Source organism: Pleurodeles waltl, chromosome 3_1 (assembly GCF_031143425.1).
Source record: "Pleurodeles waltl isolate 20211129_DDA chromosome 3_1, aPleWal1.hap1.20221129, whole genome shotgun sequence".
NCBI classification, from domain to species: domain Eukaryota; kingdom Metazoa; phylum Chordata; class Amphibia; order Caudata; family Salamandridae; genus Pleurodeles; species Pleurodeles waltl.
This window is the reverse complement of record NC_090440.1, coordinates 401,145,934-401,167,944: the sequence shown is the minus strand read 5'-3', so window position 1 is coordinate 401,167,944 and position 22,011 is coordinate 401,145,934. Positions and strand designations below refer to the sequence as shown.

Genomic DNA, 22,011 nt, shown 5'->3' with positions numbered 1-22,011 from the left:
AGAGAGAGTGCTCGCCGTCGGAGGCGTTCGCCGTCACCACAGCGACGTCGAGGGTCGTTGTCGAGAGGTTCTCGAGAGTGTCCCCCATAGATGATGTGAATACGTTCCAGGAGGTCTTAGTACGAGGGGCGACCAAACTGAACATCCCGCTGGCGGTACCTGCCCCATCGACGTCAGTAATCTTCGAGACCTTACATCACAGGACATCTTCCAGACCTTTACTTCCACTGGTTCCAGGTCTTCTTGAACCAGCAATGGATATTTTCCTTACACCGGCCGCAACGAAGTCTGCTCCTTCCAGACTTATTAAAAAATATCGTCCACCAGAACAAGATATTCTATTCTTGAGGTCGGACCCAGTACCGGATTCGGTGGTCATAGTAGCGGCAAAGAAATTGCATTCGACATCACCGTCTTCCTCTTCACCTCCAGATAAAGAGAGCAGAAAGGTAGATGCTGCAGGACGAAAAGTATGTTCTACTGCAGCCATCACGATGAAAGCAGCCAGCGCTACTGCTTTATTAGGGCGATACGATCGGGCCCTCTGGGACTCTATAATGCAGTTTGTGGAACATCTTCCTAAGGACAAAAGGGAAGATTTCCTGGAGGTCGTGGGCGAGGGAGCCATGGTTTCTAACCAAGTTATAAGTGCTGCAGCTGACTCTTCGGTACTATCCACACACAATTATGCTCACGGAATAGCGCTCAGAAGGCATGCATGGTTGAGACTTACATCTCTCAAACCAGAAGCACAACAGAGAATACAAAATTTACCTTTCTCGGGCTCCATCTTGTTCGGTTCTCATGCTGATGACGAGATGGCCAGAATGAAGGCTGAGCTAGATACCCTGAAAGCGGTAGGCATGGAAAGACCGAAAGAACAACGAAAGGTATTCCGTCCATATCAGCGAAGACTTTTCACCCACCGGTATCAGTCACCACACTGGATGTCTTCACGCCCCCAGCAACAGCAACATCAGCAGCATCAAAGGGGTTTCTCCACACAGCGAAGGTCGACAAGGGGTCGTTCAACACCTCAAACTCAGACAACTCGACAGGCTCCCGCGTCTAAGCCCTGAATCTTCGTTTCCCCCTCCTCCGTTATCCACTCCGGTAGGGGGAAGTATCTCAAATCATCTGGACGAGTGGCTACGCATCACATCAGACGCCTGGGTATTGAATATTGTGAGACATGGTTACGCTCTCAGATTCATCAGTCCTCCATCATCTGTTCCACCCAAAACAGCCAACCACCATCTCGAAGCTCTTCAGTTAGAAGTCACTATCCTATTGCAAAAAAGAGCCATAGAACTCGTCCCGATCAGCCAGCAAGGGAAGGGGATTTATTCGAGATATTTCCTTGTACCTAAAAAAGACAAACAAGAGTTTCGTCCCATTTTAGATCTAAGGACAGCAAACAAGTCGATTCGCAAAGAGAAATTCAGGATGCTATCCTTGCACCAAATGTACCCACATCTACGTCAGGGCGACTGGCTCTGTGCAATAGACCTTTGCGACGCTTACTTTCTTTTTCCGGTGACCAAGAAACATCGAAAATTCCTAAGGTTCACCGTCGGAAAACGTCATTACCAATTTGCGGTTCTACACTTCGGCCTCAAATCAGCGCCAAGAATCTTTTCCAAATGCATGGCGGTGGTAGCCGCCCACTTGAGGAAACAACGAATATTTGTCTACCCCTATCTAGACGATTGGCTCATAAAGGCCTCCAGTTATCTAGAGGCGCAACAACATTTCAAATGGACTCTACAGCTGTTGCAGAAGCTCGGTCTTCAAGTCAATCTCCTGAAATCCACAGCAACGCCTGTTCAGAGGTTGCATTACTTAGGGGCCATTATAGATACCAATCTAGGAAAGGTGTTTCCTTCGGAGGAACGACGATTATCGATTCTCCAAAAGTGCAAACAACTGCAGGAAAGTCCTCAGACCACTGCAAGAGTAATAGCTTCTCTACTGGGCTCGATGGCGTCTTGTATCCATCTTGTTCCCAATGCTCGCCTCCATATGAGACCATTACAGGAAAACCTGGAGGATCAGTGGTGTCAACTGATGGACGATTGGAAGAACAAAGTCCTCCTTTCTCCCCACGCCCTACAATCCCTCAAGTGGTGGTGTTTACCCAGCAATCTCTTGGTGGGGATTCCGTTCCAGCAACGGCCTCCAGCTCAAACCATCGTAACAGATGGGTCACTGCTCGGATGGGGGGCGCACATGGAACATCTTTGAGTCCAAGGCAAGTGGTCACAGAGAGAGAGTCTCTATCACATCAACCTGCTGGAACTTCGCGCAGTCCACCTTGCGCTCAAAGCCTTCCTTCCCTCTTTGAGAGCGGAAACTCTCCTTCTCCAGACAGACAACGTGGCCACTATGTTCTACGTGAACAAACAAGGAGGCACCAGGTCCAGAATTTTATCCAGAGAGGCTCAGACAATCTGGCATTGGCTTCTAGCAAAGGAACCTGTCGCTAGTGGCAACTCAACTGCCCGGCATCCAGAATGTTCAAGCGGATGCCCTCAGTCGGGTAATGGACGAGAACCACAAATGGGTGCTACACGACGACGTCGTTCGTTCCATTTTCGCACTATGGGGTACCCCCTCTATAGACCTATTTGCAACCCCAGAAAACAAAAAATGCCAAAACTTCGCCTCCAGATATTACCATCCAGGGGCACTGGGGAATGCCCTGTGGATAAGCTGGTCAGGAGCATTTCTTTACGCCTTTCCACCGCTTCCCCTGATTCCGGCGGTCCTCCAGAAGTTATCCAATGCTCAGTCCAAAATGATCCTAATTGCTCCGGAATGGCCACGCCAATGGTGGTTCCCAGACTTCTTCACCGGTCACTCAAACCACACATCAGGCTGCCTTATCGTCCGGACCTGCTCACGAAGTTCAGAGGGCAGATATCTCATCCCAACCTCTCATCGTTGAGTTTGGCAGCATGGCTCCTGAGCTAGTGCAATATGGACACTTGAACCTACCTCAGGACTGTATGGACATTCTGAAAGAAGCAAAGCGTCCTTCCACAAGATCAGCTTATGCAAGCAAGTGGAAAAGATTCTGTATCTGGTGTTTAGACAACAACATTGACCCGGTTTCCTGTGGAGAGGAATCTATCCTGCCATACTTGTTAAGTTTGGCAAAATCGGGCTTACAGCTGTCATCAATAAAGGTTCACTTGGCGGCTGTAACGGCATACAGAAAGAGTCCTTCACAAACTTCCTTTTTTCGGATTCCAATTATTAAGGACTTCCTGGAAGGTTTAAAAATGTTTTTTCCTCCCATTAGAAAGCCTTCTCCTCCATGGGAACTGAATGTTGTCCTATCACGTCTGATGCTGCCTCCATTCGAGCCAATACATAAGGCATCGCTTCAACATCTCACATGGAAAGCTGCTTTTCTGGTGGCAATCACTTCAGCGCGTAGGGTTAGCGAAATCCAGGCCCTTTGCGCTCAAGAACCCTACACGGTTTTTCATTCTGCGAAAGTGGTAATGAGAACTCATCCAAAATTTTTACCTAAAGTAGTCTCCGACTTTCATGTGAACCAAACAATTTCATTACCGACTTTCTTTCAAAATCCAACTACTCCTGCTGAGAGAACTCTGCACTCTCTGGATGTAAAGAGAGTCTTGAAATTTTACTTGGACAGGACAAAAAGCTTACGTAAATCACAACAGCTTTTTATTAACCATGGCCCAGTTAGAACAGGGTTGGGCACGTCTAAACAATCTTTATCCAGGTGGATTGTTTCATGTATAATGTTATGTTATCAGTTAGCAAACAAATCCCTTGGTGGTAGGCCAAAAGCCCACTCTACTAGAGGGAAGGCAGCTACTGCAGCCTTGATGAGTAATGTCCCTTTGGCAGAAATATGCAAGGCTGCCACTTGGAAGTCGGTCCATACCTTTACTAAGCATTACTGCCTTGATACAGACGCTAGGGCAGATGCACAGGTTGGACAGGCCTTGCTTAAGAATTTATTTGCATGATTCATGTTTTTTGTCAGTATTCTTCTGTCTACTCCACCGAGGTTATGGGGATGGGCTTGCTACTCTATTCAGTGCTTATGACTATACATGGAAATCCCCTACGAGAGAAGGAATGGTTTCTTACCTGTAACTCCAGTTCTCTCGTAGGGGTATTTCCATGATAGTCATAAGCAACCCTCCCTCCTCCCCGGTGGAGTTGACATAGAACAAGTTGCCATGAATATTATCGATGTTGGTACTCCAACAAATGTTTTGTTCCTTCATGTCAGGTTACAAGCCTCCAAAAAGAACTGAGGCAGCTGCCTTTTGCTGTGCATGATGGGAAACAGGAAGACTTTACTTTCTTAAAGGCCCAGCTCCTTTTTCATTTTGTATAATGGCAGCCTATGGGCTACACTGCCCTGCATTGTTTTATTCTCATGAGAGGTGTAAATAAAATATGAGAATGTATTTGTTATTACATTTATAGAATAAATAGATGTTTAAACGTGAATTTACACTACAACTGTTTTCTTTTAACAATTTGGCCTGTGTAGCTGTTCGCATAGGCTGCACATTGTTATTCTTAAGTGTTTTTTGACAGACCTTTTTTTTCAAAGGGCTGGTATTTGCACTTAAGAATATACTTCACATCAGTGCTCCGGGGTCCCCGCAGGCGCGCTGAACTATTCAGTGCTTATGACTATCATGGAAATACCCCTACGAAATAACTGGAGTTACAGGTAAGAAACCATTCCTTCTTCATTAAAGTTGTGGAATAGAATAACTTGATAGAAGGCAGATAGTTTTTGGCTTTTACAATAATATTTGTGTGTATGTGTACACTGCTATGTTAACATTGACTACCAAAGTTTCCCAGTCTGACGACTGGAAATAATTCAACACAGGTGTTAAATTGGTACTAATGAGGTACAACCAAGGCCCAGGCAGTGTTACCATGTTTTAAAATTACCAAAAAAGCAAATAATACTACACCAAATTGTGCACCATTATGCCGCATAATTCACCTATTCCTGCACGTAATTTACTCAATCCTGCTACATAATTTTACCCTCTTCTACTGCATAAATCCTGTGGCCCTGGTACTATCTTAAAAGTGAGCAGGTTTTTTTCTTTATATTTACTGTTGCTTCTTTTGTGCAGAATGAAGATAAGAAAACAGACCCTGGCAGCTTGGAAGACCTATCTAGGGTGAAGGGAGTAGACGAGGTGGACAGAGCCTTGTTAATGTCACCTCTACCCAGTGAGCCAATCAGCATCCAGCGGAAATCTCCACTAACCCGCACTAGGAAAACTGGGTCCATGGAGGTAATGTGTCAGATGTTTAATACCAACAATAATTACCCATCTTAATTTTCAATTACACATTCCTGATGGAATGTTTGAGTTGTATCTACACTTTGCCCTACATTTAAAATGAGAACCCCCTCAAGGATGATTCGACCAACTGAAATGTCATAACCTGTTTGCAGTGTGGATCGAAATGACTCACAAAGTGAAATTACAGCTAACTAAAAACCACATATTATCCAAACCAGACACTTGACCAAGACTGCTAATACTATATATTAGATTCTCTGATAGGTACTTCTAACCGCAGATTTCTGACTCTTAGAATATCCCCAGGTGCCAGACTGAATCTAAATTATTTAAATTGTGTTGCTCCCATGCATTTCTAGGTGGTGCTGTGCACCTCCACGCTGACTTTTAGTTCCAGAAATTGACAATAGAGCCTGTGCATCGATGTCAAATCCTTTTTCTGTATCTTAGTTTATGGATTCAAAGCCCGCTCCTATCTTTTTCCTTGTTGGTTGACAAGTTTTTGCTTAAACAAAATCAGTTTTTTCCAGTGTGCAAGGCAACTATGTCTCATCCTAAAACTAAAGGGTTTAGCCCTTTGTAGTGACTGTCACAAACAAATGTCTGTGACAGATCCCCACAAGTTGTGCCTCTTGTATTTGGGTTTGGGGAAACAACTATAGTTACTGTGAGGAGTGTGCCACATCTGAAGTTGATCCAGGAACATGAAGCAAAGCTGTACATCACCCATAATTGAAGGAAGTCTCAGAAGCCCTGCTTGAAGTCAAGGGCATGGACCTGTTCACTCTCTCAGAGCTGTTTCCATGACAGGTCCTTGTCGTGGACCAAGTCTTCCAGTAAGTCGAAGTCGAAGAAGAAATACAAGAAAGCCAAGCAGAATTTGTGCCAGTCCTTCACTCAGCCTGAGAAGCTACGAGGATATCAGGGTGCCTCACTGTTTCCCTTCCTGTCCCCACCCAGTAGCCAGTTCCACAACGTATCCTGATGCTCCTCAAGTTTCCAGGTCCATCAGCGACATTGCAACAGATTAGAGCGTATAGGTGCAAATCTTTGGCACTCTTCTGGCTGCTATTAGCACACTTTTGGCCCCAAAGGATCCTCAGAAGCCGCCATTCGGATTACTGCCAGCAGGTGGTCCCTGTGTGCCACCTGTACCCCCTGAACCTCCTTCAGGTGTTGCTTCGATATCAGAGTTGACTTCCAATCTACCAGCAAAATCCACACCAGTTCCCTTATCATAGTAGCTGGCTACAATACTGCTGGTGCTGGAGGAAGACCCTGTTCCTATAGTATTATCCAACTCCAAGCTGAATTCATCTTAGCCCTGACTGAGGTCACTACCTGAAGACATGATGACGTGTCCAGCCCCAATTCAATCTGACTCAGACAGAACCATGTCTTTGCCTCAAGTTTTCGGTTCCAAATGTGAACTGAGTCAACCAGCGTTTGGAGATGACAATGAAAATAAGGGGATATTATTTTCCCCTATACACTTGTGATGACACCCTGTTAAAGGCCAGTGGGTTGGACAACTCCCCATACTCTGGGTTATGTTCTCTCTCTGGGCAACAGAACAGAATGCCTCCATTGCTGTGGTGACGAGACGGGCAGCATTTGTGAAACACGTTATCCTCTACCAGTCTAGCCCTACGGTCTGTCAACCCCAGCTGTTTCGTGAGTAGATTCTCTGTGATTTTTGAGACATGGTTGGTGAGATCTTGCTGGCAGTCTCTGGGAATTTTCAGGCCAACCTGGCTTAAGCCATCGAAGGTGATGTGAATACATCATATGCTCTGGACTGGAAAATATGGACTGTTTAAGCAGAGTAGTTTGCACTAGCGTACTACTGCAGTGCATGCTTGGATGAGATTCACAGGCTTCACTTGTGATATGCAGGTCTCTTTGATGAATATGCCGTTTGATGGTTCTCGCTTGGTTGGTGGAAATAGCAATTCAGCTTTGGAGCACTTCAAAGAAAGGCTGGCCACAGTGTGCTCTTTGATTCTTTCAAGTCTGGCAAGACAGTACCCTTAGCGATTTTGCCACTTTCGAGGCTGCTCTAGTGGTTTGGTACACCGACAGAGCAAAGATCCACTCCCTCCGCAACAGGTCAGAATGAGGATCAAGCAGAAAAGGGCATCATGGGCAACAAAGTTTCCAGGCCCCTGCCCCTACGGCATCAGCCTGCAAGCCACTTTAGTTTGCCCTTAGTGGCACACAACCACCCTGTGGGAGGGTAGGATCACAGATTTTCTGTAAGAGTGGCAAATTATAACATCTAACTGGTGGGTCTTTCTGATTGTTCAACAAGGCTATGCCTGGCGATTCCTTTTTGAACCCACTGCAGCTTCCATCCACAGCAAAGCACCTTTCAGAGGATCATCTGTCCATCTTTTTCCAAGAATTGCATCCTCATTTGGCCATAGAAGCATTAGAGAGGGTTCCGGTAGCGGACATGGAAACTGGCTGTTGCTCTTGGAGGACGGATTCCTTTGTCCTGTGTTAGATCTTCGCCTTTTAAACTCCTCCTGGCTGAAGGACACATTCAAATGCTTACTTTGGGCCACGTTCTGTCTGCCCTGGATCCAGACAACTGGATGGTGACTTTTAACCTGCAGGACATCTATTTTCATGTGCCTATTCTGCAGTCTCACAGATGCTTTTTGTGGTTCAAGGTGGGCCAGGAGCATTTTCAGTTTGCCATGCTCCTCTTCGGCCTCACCAGTGCCCTTTGGGTGTTCACAAAGTCGATAGTGGTGGTCGCAGCATACCTTTGAAGATTGTTTTAGACCTCTTACGACAAAGGCGAACCTCCTGACATTATTGGGGTTTACTCCTTCACAGAGGCTCCCTTTCTTTGGAGCTATCCCGGATTTGATACAGTTTCAGGCCTTCCCTCCATCACACCAAGTCCAGGACTGGGTCTCAGTGAGAGTGGCTCTGAGGCTTCTTGGCCTCCTGCATCCTGCTCGTCAACTATACCATGTGGCATATGCCTGCTCTGCAGTGGAACTGAACATCTCAGTGAGCCTACACCAGGGAAACCTGCCAGATTTTATCCAGGTTTCAGGGGAGGAGACTGCAATACACCTGCTGTGGTGGTTGCACAACCACAGTAGGACCAGCAGCACACCCCTATGTCTGCCCCATCTAGAGCTGACTGTGGTGACAGATGAGTCATTCCTGGGATGGGAAGGTTATCTGGGAGAGGGGGACATCAGAGACTCTGGTCTTGGTCGATGACCTAGCTCCACATCGACCTGTTGGAGATGCGGGTCACTTGCCTGCTGCTAAAAGCTTTCTTATCATCCATTAAAGGTAGGCTGCTTCATGTTCTCACTGATAACACCACCACCATGTGGTACTGCAACAAAGCGCAGGGTGAGATCCTGGGTCCTGTGCACTTCTTCTTTGAAACTTGCAGGATCATCAAGGCATATCCTTGATCACGAACCTCCTTGCAGTATCATTGATAGCCAGGTGGACAACTGAGCCAGCAACCCAGACAGATCACAAATGAGGGTTACACCCTGAAGTGGCACAGGACACCTTCTAGCAATGTAAAGACCCCTGGCTAAATCTTTTCGCCATATCAAAGGACGCTAAATGTGAAAACGTCAGCGTGCTGGAGTTCCCAAGAAGGCTCTCTTGGACATGTATTCCTGATAAGAGTAGAGCATGGGACTATTCTACGCCTTTCCACCCATGCCTTTTACTGGGCTGAGTTATGAAGAAGATCGAGGACGACCGGGCCTATATCAAAATAGTGACTCTGTATTGGGCAAGTAAAATGTGGTTTCCAAAACTTCTAGGCACGAGCGTCTTTCCTAAGATTGGGCTAATGCTTCAGGGGGATCTTCCATCGCAGCAGCATGCAGAGCCTTGCGCCTACGCCTACGCTATCAGAAGCTCTATGTCGAGAGCTTGATTGGCGGCAGTTGACTGCATTTGAGATTCTTCCCAAAGTTGTTGACGTCAGCCTTGCATCCTGGCTTTCCTCCCTCCAGAAAATCTATTCTTGCCAATCGATTGGACAGCTTTGTGGCATAGTGTGGCACCTGCAGTACTGAGCTGTTACAGGCCAAAGTGTCAGATGTTTTGTTGTGTGTTTTCTCTCTGGCCGGCCAAGGACGTGCTGTGGCCACTGTTAAAGGGTATTTGTTGGTTCTTTCGACCTTTTTACTTTTGCTGGACCAACCATTGTTGTTCAAATCACATGTTAGCATGTGATTTTTAAAAGGTTTGATTCCTGTATTTCCTCCCAAACCATTTGCGATACCATAGTAGGATCTCAATTTGGTCATCACTTCCTCATGTGCAGTCCCTTTGAACTGATGCACAGCTCTCCTCTGGGACTTCCGAAGACTTTGTTCTTGGTCACAATAACTTCAGCACTTTGCATGAGTGATCTCCTAGTTCTGTCCATGCAGCTGCCTTTTACCACCTTTTTACTGGACAAATTAGTGTTAAATAACAGGACAACCTTTTTGCTAAAGTTCATGACTGCTTTCCAGGTTGTGAAGATCATTACTCTTCCATTTTTCTGTTCTCAGCCTGAACCCTCAAAAGATGGAGAGGCTCCTTTGACTGAACCCCAGAAGAGCTTTTAACTGTTAAATCGTGTCAAAAATCAAAGGAGATGGTCAGCTCTTTGTGGGTTATTGGGAGCAATGAAAGAGAAGGAAGCAATTAAAATACTTAGCACGGGGCTGGCACTTATATGCAGCTCCAGCGTCTGTTCCAAGGTGGATCGAAGTCAATGGGGAGCTTCACAACTCCATCTGCAGATGCATGGGAGCAGTGCTGGTTAAATCTTCTGGATCCAGTCTGGAATCGGAAAGTGAGAATCCTGCAATTAGTATGTTCCAGAAAAAGTGTTACTGAAGGTAAGCAGCTTGTTCAACATACCAATTAATGTCTTTGTTTTTTTTTTAAATCTAGCATAGTTTCTGTTTAGAATAGATATTCTAATTTCACAACTAAAACAAAGTTACTTAGAAATGTGCACTATATTAAAAAATGGTGAGTATTACATGGATTTTTTTTCAACTGCTGTTCAAAAATAGTTTTCCAAATTAGTGCAAATAAATTCCTGCTCATATTATTAAAAATATAATGCAATAAAATGTTCTGTTGATGTTGACATATTTATGAAAATGACTTCTAATGAAAGTACACATGTTTGTATTTTGTTGTGTATTTCTGTACTAACAAACTGAGAGTTGAACAGCATTGAAAGATAATCTTTTTCACACCCCTGTAACAGTCTTTCAGTTTAGTTATTTTAATTTGTATAAGTAGATTTTTCAATATGATTGTTTTGTTTATAATGAGCAGTTTGATTGTTAGAGTATTCTCTACATTTCAGAGTTTGTTCTTCAATGGTGCAAATAATTAAAAGATCTATTCTACGTAGAGTGACATGGCTTGGAGAGAATATGGGTCTAGCCAAGAAAATACTTGAGATTATATCTTCAGCTTCTGTGAACATTGACAAATGTGAGGGGTTGGCTCTAGAAAGAGGTGAAATGTGATTCCCACTTAGTTATGGGTGGGTGAGATGGCAGGCTGATTTCCACAGCTGATATGTTAATATATTGTTGCACACAACTGATGTGGGAGTAGACTTGGCCTTGATCTCTAATTTCTATCATTATGCAGATTAAAAGGTAGTCATGGGAACATAATTTGACCGTGTTCATTAGGTCATTATTGCAATAAACTCTTCTCTGTAATTAAAGTGCTATAAAAATCCAGAGGGACATAGGTAATTGTTCCAGACCTTACACTAGTCTTGTATAATACTGTGCAGTCCTGTTGGAGAAATATTGATAAACAGGATTGTAACTTAGTGCTTTTGGTTTAGTTGTGGAATAAAGGAGCATAATATCAAGTCAAGTAACATGATTTTAATGTGTAATAAGTTTCTTGCTTCCTTGTGTCTGAAGTCTTATGAGTTACTTAAACTCAAACCTTTCAGAGTAAAATCCCTAACTCCCCATGTTGCTTCACATACATATGTAATCCCACACTGAAAGTTCAGCAATAACCATGTAGTTAATACTTAGTCTCATTTCTCATTAAAAAGGGGTTTCTTAGACTTGCTTATAGCTTTCTCAAAGGCATCACAAAATGTTCCTCTGGCAACTTTTGGCGATCTCAGTTTGGTTGTGGGTTATTAATTGTTGAGTGGTAAAGGAAATTGAATTATGTTAATGGAATTTGTATTGGTAAAAAAAATATATATATATTGTGGTATAATATGCATGTTCAGTAGATAACTAAATGTATATTCGTTATGCAGGCAGCACTAAGGTCTTTGTAGTTACAGTTAGGAACTTCAGTCAGTAATAAGAGCATCTTTTGAAATTCCTATAGTCTTTATATAGTTGATTGCAGCATAAGATTTAGCAGACACCAGGGCAATTCATCAGTAGATATTAAGGACTTTCCAGCTCCCATTCAGCTTTTAGAATTTGGTGAAGATTGATCAAGCGGGCAGAGGTTAATTCTTTTCTCTCCATTACAGCAGAAACTGATGAACAACTGCTTAACAAACTTGGCATGAAGATAGATCAAGGACTAGGATGAAGCCCTTTTAGTTTGGTGTAGATATGTTGTATAATTGTTGAGAAATTAAAAAAAAAAAACGTACAAAGTAAGCAAATTAGAGATACATGCTCCATTGCAGAAGTGAAACGTAATTACTAACATGTATTTAATACATTAAGGGCAGAGTGTGGATCTAAAAACCCCTTTTTGGCACTCTGGTATGTTCCCAGTGGGCTCTGCTAAGGAGTTTTCTAACCATGCACTGTTTCATCCACCATGCTATATAAAAATCTTGAGGAGCACCATAAGTCCAAGAAGAGTACACATTATTAGCCCTTTGGAGAAAGGACACACTGCATAGGAGCGGACATTTGTTTTTATTCCAATGCAAAGCACTTTACAATGCAGTGAACCTGGAAGCTAATTTTAGCTAACACCTGGATAAACCGCAGTCATAAATGTATGAATTAGTATAGTGGTATATGATTATGTAGCAAAAACAGTGTTTGGAATCACTTCCATTTCACTAATACTAATCTCACGTTTGACAAGTTTAAAAAACATTTTAAAATTCATTGAGCCAAAAAATCTGACACATTAATTTGAGTATCAAAACAAGTTAAGATTGTAAAACCACTATAAGGTCAAGTAAAAGAATGTATTATGAAAGATGTTTTGGCTGTGATTTAAACGCTGTATATCATGGTTATTCATGCTGGAGGTCTCTTAGCCTTGGTCCTGTTTGACAAAACTGCATGCATTGTCCAAAATATGTATTGCATCACCTTTGAATTTGTGTTTTTCCTCAGTTTTTGCAAATGTGTTATATGTTGGTTATTTGGGGCAGGGAGGCGGGGGGTTGGTGAAAAGTTGTACTTTCCAATTAAACACAAGCATTGGCAAAGCCAATGAGTTTCGCCTTTGTTTTTTCTTTCTATCGAACTGGATTCTAAAATATTAGAAGCATGTTATAATAATGTCTGTTTTAAATTTGATAAACCATTAATAGTTGTTTATGTTGTGATATATGTTGATTAAATAAACAACATAAACAACTATTAATGGTTTATCAACTTTAAAACAAACATTATTATAACATTTCTAATATTTGTGATCTATTTAGATAGAAAGAAGAAATAAAGGTGAAACCTATTGGCATGACAGCATGTGACAAAGAAGAAAGAAGACAGAAAACAGCAGTAAAGAAAGAAGACAGAAGGCGGCATACAGTAAAAAAGAAAGAAGACGGCAGTGAAGAAAGAAGACAGAAGACAGCATGCAGTGAAGAAGAAAGAAGATGGCAGTGAAACAAGAAGACAGACGGCATGCAGTGAAGAAGAAAGAAGACGACAGAGAAGAAAGAAGACAAAAGACTGCAGTGAAGAAAGAAGACAGAAGACGGCATGTGGTGAAGAACAACAAAGACGGCAGTGAAGAAAGAAGGCAGAAGACGACATACGGTGAAGAGGAAGAAAGATGGCATGCGGTGACGAAGATGGCAGTGAAGAAAGAAGACAGAAGACTGCATGCGTTAAAGAAGAAAGAAGACAGCAGTGAGGAAGGATAATAAAAGAAGGCATGCGGCGAAGAAGAAAGAAAACTGCATGCAGTGAAGAAGAAAGAAGACAGCAGTGAGGACAGAATACGGCAGGCGGTAAAGAAGAAAGAAGAAGGCAGTGAAGAAAGAAGATGGTATGCGGCGAAAAAAGAAGACGGCATGCGGTAAAGAAGAAATAAGACTGCAGTGAAAAAAGAAGGCATGCTGTGAAGAAGAAAGAAGACGGCATGCTGTGAAAAAGAAAAAAGACGGCAGTGAGGACAGAAGACAGCATGCGATAAAGAAGAAAGAAGAACGCAGTGAAGAAGGAAGACGCCATGCATCGAAGAAGACAGAAGGCAGCTTGCGGTAAAGAAAAAAGAAGAAGGTAGTGAAGAAAGAAAACAGAAGACGGCATGCGGTAAAGAAGAAAGAAGACAACAGTGAAGAAAGAAGACATGCGGTGAAAAAGAAAGCACATGGCAGTAAAGAAAAGAAAGAAGAAGCATGCAGTGAAGAAGAAAGAAGACTGCATGTGGTCAAGAAGAAAGGAGACGCATGCAATGAAGAAGAAAGAAGACAGCATACGGTGAAGAGGGCAGCGAAGAAAGAAGAAGGGCAGCGAAGAAAGAAGAAGGGCAGCGAAGAAAGAAGAAGGGCAGCGAAGAAAGAAGAAGGGCAGCGAAGAAAGAAGAAAGGTAGTGAAGAAAGAAGACATAGAAGACGGCATGCAGCAAAGAAGATAGAAGACAGAGAAGGCAGCAGCGCAGAAAGAAGACATCAGCGAAGAAAGAAGACAGCATGCAGAAAGAAAAAAGAAGTACTTTCAGCATCGCAGCCAGAGGAAGGACACTGGCTAGTGTCCAATGGTTGATAGCCCTGAAGGAGTACTTGGCCCAGAGGCAACCCGATGGCATGAACCACAAAGAAGAAGAAGACAGCAGGAAGTGAAGCAGGACAACGAGGATAAGAAGTGCTGGCCAATTAGAAGCACGTAAATCAGAGCGATGTTGGACTAAGCCAATGGTAAGTTCAGATAAGGGGCTTGTTCTAGGCCTCTTTCAAGTTTTTTTAAAATTCTCAATGGATTTTGCAAGCAGCGCGCAAGCATGTGTGCAGGCGAAACTTAATAAAAGAGTGATGATTGAGTGGATTACCTGGTCAGAATTACACTATTCTTGGCAGGAACAAAGGGATTGTTCCACCTTGAGTTAGTTTTCGGTTTAGCGCTAGTCTTTTGCAAGTCTTGTAAAGCTATTTAAATAGTAGACATTTGTAGCCAATTGAAGAACCACATTTTCAAACTTGAATTTATCCATTATGGCCAAGATCTTTTGTTAAAGTCTTGAACCACCACTCCAAGTTCAAAAATTGCAAAACACTAGAGGATGTGACTTTTTTCATACCCCTGTCAATGCTTGCTTGGAACACTCAAGTCAGATTTGAAAGCCTTGTTGCCCAAAAAATAACTGAGGGTCATGTGGGTGCAAAGTAATGGCAACTCAACTCCAATGGGAAATAAAGGATACCTTAAAACATTGTAAACTAAAATAGCGTCTTTCCCTGAAAAATACTGCAGTAATATTTTATGTACCAAGTTAGGCTCAGTTTGAGAACCAAATCATTTACCATTTTAGGAGCCTTTAAATTGTTCTCAGATATTTTGAGAATCCGTGAATTATAGTTTTAAAAGCAATGACTAAGGTGGGTTAAATAAAAAAACAAAAAGGCAAAATAAGTTGAACTCTGCAATTCTATCACAGTAAAACGGTAGGTAGTCACTGTAACAAGGCATTGAATAACATCACAGCTATCTCGTAATTTGGTAGTGGCTACCATGCACACTCTAATTGTTTTTGTGCACCCTTTGAGAGGTAGCTCTTGTGCCAATATTATGCTCATGTACCAAACTCTAACGCGCCTTTACGCTCTGTAGACCTTAGTTGGACTCACACAGTGGTGGATATATCATCAATGAATTGGGCTGTGACCAGAAGTGTATCTTAAAGAACTGGTGAACCTACCTAGAAAATGTAGTGAATAGAATTTTGTTCTTACACTTTGTGTAATGGGAGAGTTATGCACAGTAGCAACACAAAAGGATGATGGACGGAGTGCTGAAACTTTTCAAACACTCACCCACAGTCACATATCTGGGTTAAATCCATCGCTCTTTTGCTTACCGTGCCACCCCAGTTTAGACCCAGCCATATGCAAATCAGTCTTGGCACTGCTCAACATGGGAACATTCCAGCCCGAGCTGCCAGGCCAGGTTCTCCCTTGACTGGGAACAAGCATCCTGGGACTGGTTTGGGATATTACTTTCATTTTATTTTGTGGTGTTGCTATGTGCGCCCTAATTGACAAGGTTATGTCCAGACGTGGGTCCTTTCCTCGCTGCACTACTGGATTCGAGCTTGCCTGGCTGATGAGGGGTGATACCCTTAAACCGGTCCCTGGGAGAATGTGGCTTGTTAGTTCAGGCTAGACTGTTCCCATGGGGAGCAGGATCAAGAATGATTTGCATATGGCTGGGTCTAAACTGGGGTGACGTGGGGAGCAAAATAACAATGGATTCAACCCAGATATGTGACTGGGGGAGAGTGTTTGATAAGTTTCAACACTCAATCCATCATTTTATTTTGTGGTGTAGTAGAGTTATGCACAGTGCCTGCATGACATATTCTAGCTGATTGTATTCAGTTGATAGAGATATTAGGTACTTTTTCTGTGACTAGTAACTCAGTAAGACATAGGTAGTGACAGCTCGTTTGAATAATATGTTGTTTTCCTTAGCTTTGACAGGGGAAGGTGGTTACTAACAAAGTCTTCTCCATGATATGTTAACAGCAGGAAAAGATTGTCTATGACTCAAGTAATTGGGAGTGCTGTCCTTGGTAATTTATTACGTGGTGTTAGTGAAGACTATAAGAGGACATTACGTTTTTGATAAAATGGATTAGTTGGACTTGCTCCATATCAGATGTGTCAAAATTGAGTCCTATATTGTAAAAAGGCTGTAACAGGGATGTACTTTTTCTGTTCCGGGTCTTATTGCAGGTGATGAACATCCAGTGTACAGGGAATATCGAGTTCATGCCCCCCAGGGGCCGGCGGCGTCGAAGATCCGGGGATCCTCATCACTCCCCAAGTTCCATCTCTCTGCAGCCCCGGGCCATGTCAATCACTAACCTGGCATCATGGCGACAGGTGTTTCTTTGTTTTATGTTCAGTTACCCGGGTCTTTTCTCTGACCTTACCTTTTCACTGCATCTTCTATATTCCCAACTTCTATACCTTGTGCGTCCTTTATCTTTGTTGCTTTGCTCCAAAGGACACAGCTGAAAGATTGAGTAGAAAAGTTGCAATATACTTAGAAATGATTATTCTTTAAGGGTATATCCTTGGATTTTTCAACCATGATAAAATTGACACAAGACTGAGAGTGCATCCTAAATGAAAGCATCACTACTATTTTATTTAAACAGTTAATTTATATGTATTACCCACACTACCCGGTCTGACCTCTTTAATCTACAAAACAGCATACAGGGAGCTTGTTTAGTTTGGAAGGGTATTTGAAATCTTTGTGTGAGTGAAGTCCATTGGTCATGAGCAGATGTTATTCATTATTCTAATTTTCCACTTCTAATCGCTTGAATGCACATACTTTTCCTATATTTTCCTTTAGAGTGGGCTAGAAGTGGCTACACAATCATGGGTAGGCTCATATTCTTGGCCTTAACAGAGAAATGTTTAACGTCATTCAGCTAATCGTCAGTATCCTTCCAAGCTCTTATTCTTGCTTCTTTGGCAGGGTGGACATCCAGCTATGCAGCAATGGTACATGCATCCCCTTTCTTCTTTTTCATTCACACTTTTTCTTCCTATTTAGCCACAGTGGCAACTGAAGCTGTCCACTTCAGGCATTCCTTGGCACTGTAAAAGGAATTTTCATTCTTTCGTTCCTGGGTTTTAAGGTCCTACATCCAGCATTGTTTTCCGAATGGAAGAAAGATTTTTATTTATTTAAACAGCAGCTTGCATTCTTTGTAGAGAATGAGTATGTGTTTGTGGGGCTTGGAAACCTGCCTGAGGATAGAAGAGTTGTTCCCTATAGACTATTGCTTCCTTTAATGTGTAGAGACGCATAGCATTTCCAAATTATTGATGTCGGCTTTATGCATAAAAATATCAATCATCCTCTGAAAATGTTTGTCAGTGTAATTCACTTCAGCCTTTAAACTTTGTATCTTCATAGTGTTTACAGAGTGCCAGAGTCCTTCATCTGGGTGGGGGAAATCCTTTATGAATATTTTAGTGAATATGGGATTTAAGACGATGTGTCAGTCACTGATTCATACACAGTTTCTCTTCATACTTTGTTCTTCCTTATGTTCACTGTTTTCCCTTTTTGATTCATTACTTGCAATATGAAAATTCATGTTGAAATGGTATTACTCTGTTAGCCTCTTATTATAGATTCATGTTTCCTCCCAAAACAATGCATGCCAATTGAGACACTGGTATGGTTCTTTGCACAAATTACCATTTTGATGCCTCTGAGTATTATGCCTTTGATCATCAGCTGCAGCTCCAATTCCACCTACTTTAGAGATCATATAGTCATTAACAACGAAATAACATGGGGAGTCCTCCTGTTTGATGACGTTAACATTCATTGAGAACTGCAGGCAGACTCTTTGAATAAAGGTTTTTCTTTGAAATCTTCAACTAATTTGGTGGGGTTGAATGCTGGTCACTGGTTCTTTAAGGCAGTTGTTCACTGAAATACGTCTCTTAAGCAGGTGCCGCCACTGTTGAGGATCAAACCAATATAGTACAATTAAATGTAAATTTTGATTTGTAATAAACAAGAAAACATTCATTATGACACCTCACTATGTCTGATATGGCCTGCATACTTATTTATATTCATTTGATGGTGCTCATCTAATCGCTCCCAGCTGTCCTTGTTGACTGAATCTGTCATTGCGTTGAATCCCTTTTGATCAATTAGCAAAGCTTTAAAAAAAATATCATAATTTAAATTATGTGCCCAAGTGCTAAAGCTCTTGTGGTCATACAAATCCAGTTTTTTCGGGCATGATGTACTATTCCCATTCACAATTCAGGGTGTGCTATTTGCGCACTAACTGGTTCGTAAATGGGAATGTAATTTATGATGCCACCTGTGTACTGAGATGCTGCATCTTCAATTGTACATTTGCAGGGGAGTAGAGAATGACCTGCCTAATGTATATTAATTAGGGAGATCTAAGTTTGCGACTTCCTGTGATTGGTTGCAAATGTAAGGTTAGAGGTCCGTAAGGGACTGTAGACCTCTATCCCTGCATTTGCATTACCAAACGGGAACCTCTTTTATTTCTTTTTAAAGCAGCATGTGAACATAAAGGGACGAGTGCTCCTTTAAAAACTTGTTTTGAAAAACAGGTGAAGCAGACAGTGGCTTCTATCACACGCCTGCTGACAGTTTACAAAGGGGGAGGTGGTCCAAGGGTATTTATTTATTTTTGTTAATCAGTTACTACCCAGCTTTGGGTCAGTAGGTCCTCAACAACAAATGTAGTCATAAACATATACATATAATATTATTTAGCTGCACCTTATTTGTGGATTTGGGTGCAGGTGGTCTTCCCACATCACATAGTGGCTCCTTCATCTTTATTGATCAGTGAACCTATTCTTTTTGCAAAGCCCTTGGACCTCACTACTACAGGAACACAGTTTCCTTTAGCATTAACATTAGCTAATACATTCGCAGATCGCAATTAGAAGAGCATTCCTCTTCCCTAGGCCATCCCCAGCAAAGTAAAACAACTGTACTCAGCTTTGCTTCTGACAGAGTATGTAAAGCTTTAGCTTGATTCCGTGATGCTTCCCCCGACCCAAAGAAACTTGATATTATTAGTACTAGAAAATGTGTCATTAGTCTCCTCACTGTTCTAGCACTTTTTGCCACCAACCTGCAAATAACGTACTTTCTTGTATCTGTCTGCCAAATTCTTAAACAATTTGCTCCATCACATGAGTTGTGACCATACCAACATCCTGCGGCATGAACCAGGCTACCTAGTGTCTTCCACCTTGGCAGTGGTCATTACTCACCCAGAAGGCTGAGTTACTGCCAATAAATTCTATTCTTTCCTGAACTGGTGGCTTAAAAAATTCATGTACAAAGAAACAGCTCGTTGAGAGATTCTTAACTAAGAAATAAGAGGGTTTTCTATTTCAGACACCTTGTTTGCTGAAACAAAGTTGCTAATTTGGAAACTGGTATCAACAACTGATTGGTTTATTTCTGCACTCAGATTGCCCTATCAACCTAGCTACATTAGGCCCAAAATCCACATTCCGAAGATAGGGTCTTGTGGTGTGGCAGTTCTCTGGAACGAAAAGCCACCTCACCATTTCGGGTTAATGGGATCTGGGTTTCGTACCTAAAGGCCACTCTTAGCATGCTGGTGCCTTGCACATCACCATAAAAGAACATAAAAGGAGGGTGTAATATGACCTCTTCCTATTAAGATGTACAATTTTACTCACCGTAGACACTGTAAATATCCTTTACCCCTTTTCTCAGTATACTACATTACATTTGTTTCCTTAGTAGTTTCCCTCCAAGAACCAGTTTCCTTCAGAAGAAAAACTGGCAATCTGCCTGTGGACTTTAGAAACTCAATCAGATATTTATTAATCTCTTTTAGAATAGAGGTGGATACAATGACTGTTAAAATTGTTGATAAGGATTTACTTAAATTTGCTCTGCTTTTTATTCCAAGTAATAAGGTATCTTGCAAGGCTGTGTTACAGATTGTTTTCTTATTTGAAGTGCTAAACGTCTCCTAACGTATTGTTTTTCCCTTCCAATTTATCTCTCTGGAAGAAGGAGGCCCTGTAAAACATCAATGCCATATGTAAGGCGTATGTATGGGCCTTCTAGAGTTCCCTCTAGCACAGCTTGTCCACAGTTGTTTTGAAGCTTTTTAGATCACCCAGAAAGGGCTTTTGTGGGACTCCGTATAAATAGACTACTAGTTTCTGAGACCAAAATATCACAGTGACCTGGAAGTGTTTTGCTTGTTGCTCTTTTTCTGTACCCTGGTGTGGGTTTACAGTGCATATTGCTCCCTTTGGGAGAGGTACAGTCCCATAACACCTTACAGATTTTAGGAGGGGACCGAATGTAGAGATTTTTTTGTTGGCATTTCGTGGATTGCTGTGCTAAAACTTTTCCCTCATTGTGGCGGGAGCACTTTTGGCACACATTAATGTGACTATCCCCAATGCCACGGAGGCAGTCTGCATTTTATTGTATTAAAAGAAAATTAGTGGTCCTAATGTTTCCTAGTGTCGTGGCATTGATGAGGTTTACCTAAGTCTGGTCATCGGCAGAAACAATATACAGCAGAAGGACCACATTATTTCTGGTGTACCTCACAATGTATTGTATTGTTGCCAGTGTGCATGTGGTGAATGGTCCATCAGGCAGTGGTTTCTAGCAACAAAGCTTGCTGAGGCTCAGATGCTACAGCTCTCTCGCAACTAAATGAGGTGGGTGAACTATAGGTTAAGAGAAGTGGGAAAACAGCAGATTTTCTCATTCTGATAAACTCTAGATTGTGCCCAGTTTAATTCCTCCCTATGACTAACCACTCTGGAGGATTACTCCTTAAGCTGGTGCTTAAGATGGTTTTATTTTGGATTTGTCATTCTCCCTTCAACTTTAATCAGATATATGTGCATCTCTTTTAGATGAGAGATGGCTAAAACGACTGCTGAAAGTGTTTACTTGAACTTTCTCTGCTTTTTATTTCATGTAGTGACAAATCAGAATAGAAACACAGTAACTTGTCACACTTTGGCACATATTTTGTTTGTGTTTCCATTTCAAGTACCTTCGTTTTTATCACTCCAGAATCAGCAGGAGGCCATGCATAACATCATTATATTTTGACAGGCAGATATTGAAGCCTCATGGCCTATTCTTCTGAAGCTTCCGATGCCCCTGCCAGCAGTTGTTTTTGAAGCTTTGTAAATCAAACTACAAAGGCAGTCCTATGACATCTTATGAACTACTGGCGATTATGACCAAAATATCACAGACCTGGAAGTGTTTCACAATTGGCTTTGCATATTGCTCCCTTTTCCCCAGACCCTTGTATGGATTTAGAGTTCATAATTCTCCCTTTGGGAGAGGCACAGGCCTCTATCACCATATGGATGTTAAGAGTACAGTATCTAATATAGAGGTTTTTTGTAGACCATAAAATATGATTCAAACCCGCAGTATGGGATTGTTGAGAAGTCTTTCTCTTCACTCAGTAGAGCAAAAGTATTATTGGTGACAAGAGGTTTTCAATGTAAACCTGGAGCATAAATACTATGACAAAATCGGAGGCAGCCGTAGTCGAGCATGAAGATCAGAGTGATTATGACAGCTGTTTGTTAAACATTGCTTTTCTCTTTGCTAAAACCAAAGTTGAAATAGTTTTCAACTGTGTTGTCATTTGCATTCATGATTATACTTGTAAATGCTGATAATGGCCATAAATGGTTATTGTGTATACCAAT

General features: G+C 42.1%; 1 protein-coding gene across 15 annotated transcripts in view; it reads left to right on the top strand.

Annotated features, from left to right (window-relative positions):
- PPIP5K1 (diphosphoinositol pentakisphosphate kinase 1) overlaps nt 1-22,011 on the top strand; it is a 1,126,642-nt gene that overhangs the window by 915,159 nt on the left and 189,472 nt on the right. For 8 of the 15 annotated variants that reach the window (XM_069222619.1, XM_069222614.1, XM_069222617.1 and 5 more), the window contains exons 24-25: nt 5,151-5,315; nt 16,477-16,626. In XM_069222619.1, coding sequence (XP_069078720.1) covers nt 5,151-5,315; nt 16,477-16,626 — 315 coding nt within the window. Of the gene's footprint in view, nt 1-5,150; nt 5,316-13,002; nt 13,186-16,476; nt 16,627-22,011 lie in introns of those variants that run through there. The other 7 variants (XM_069222621.1, XM_069222618.1, XM_069222612.1 and 4 more) reach the window with 2 other exon arrangements.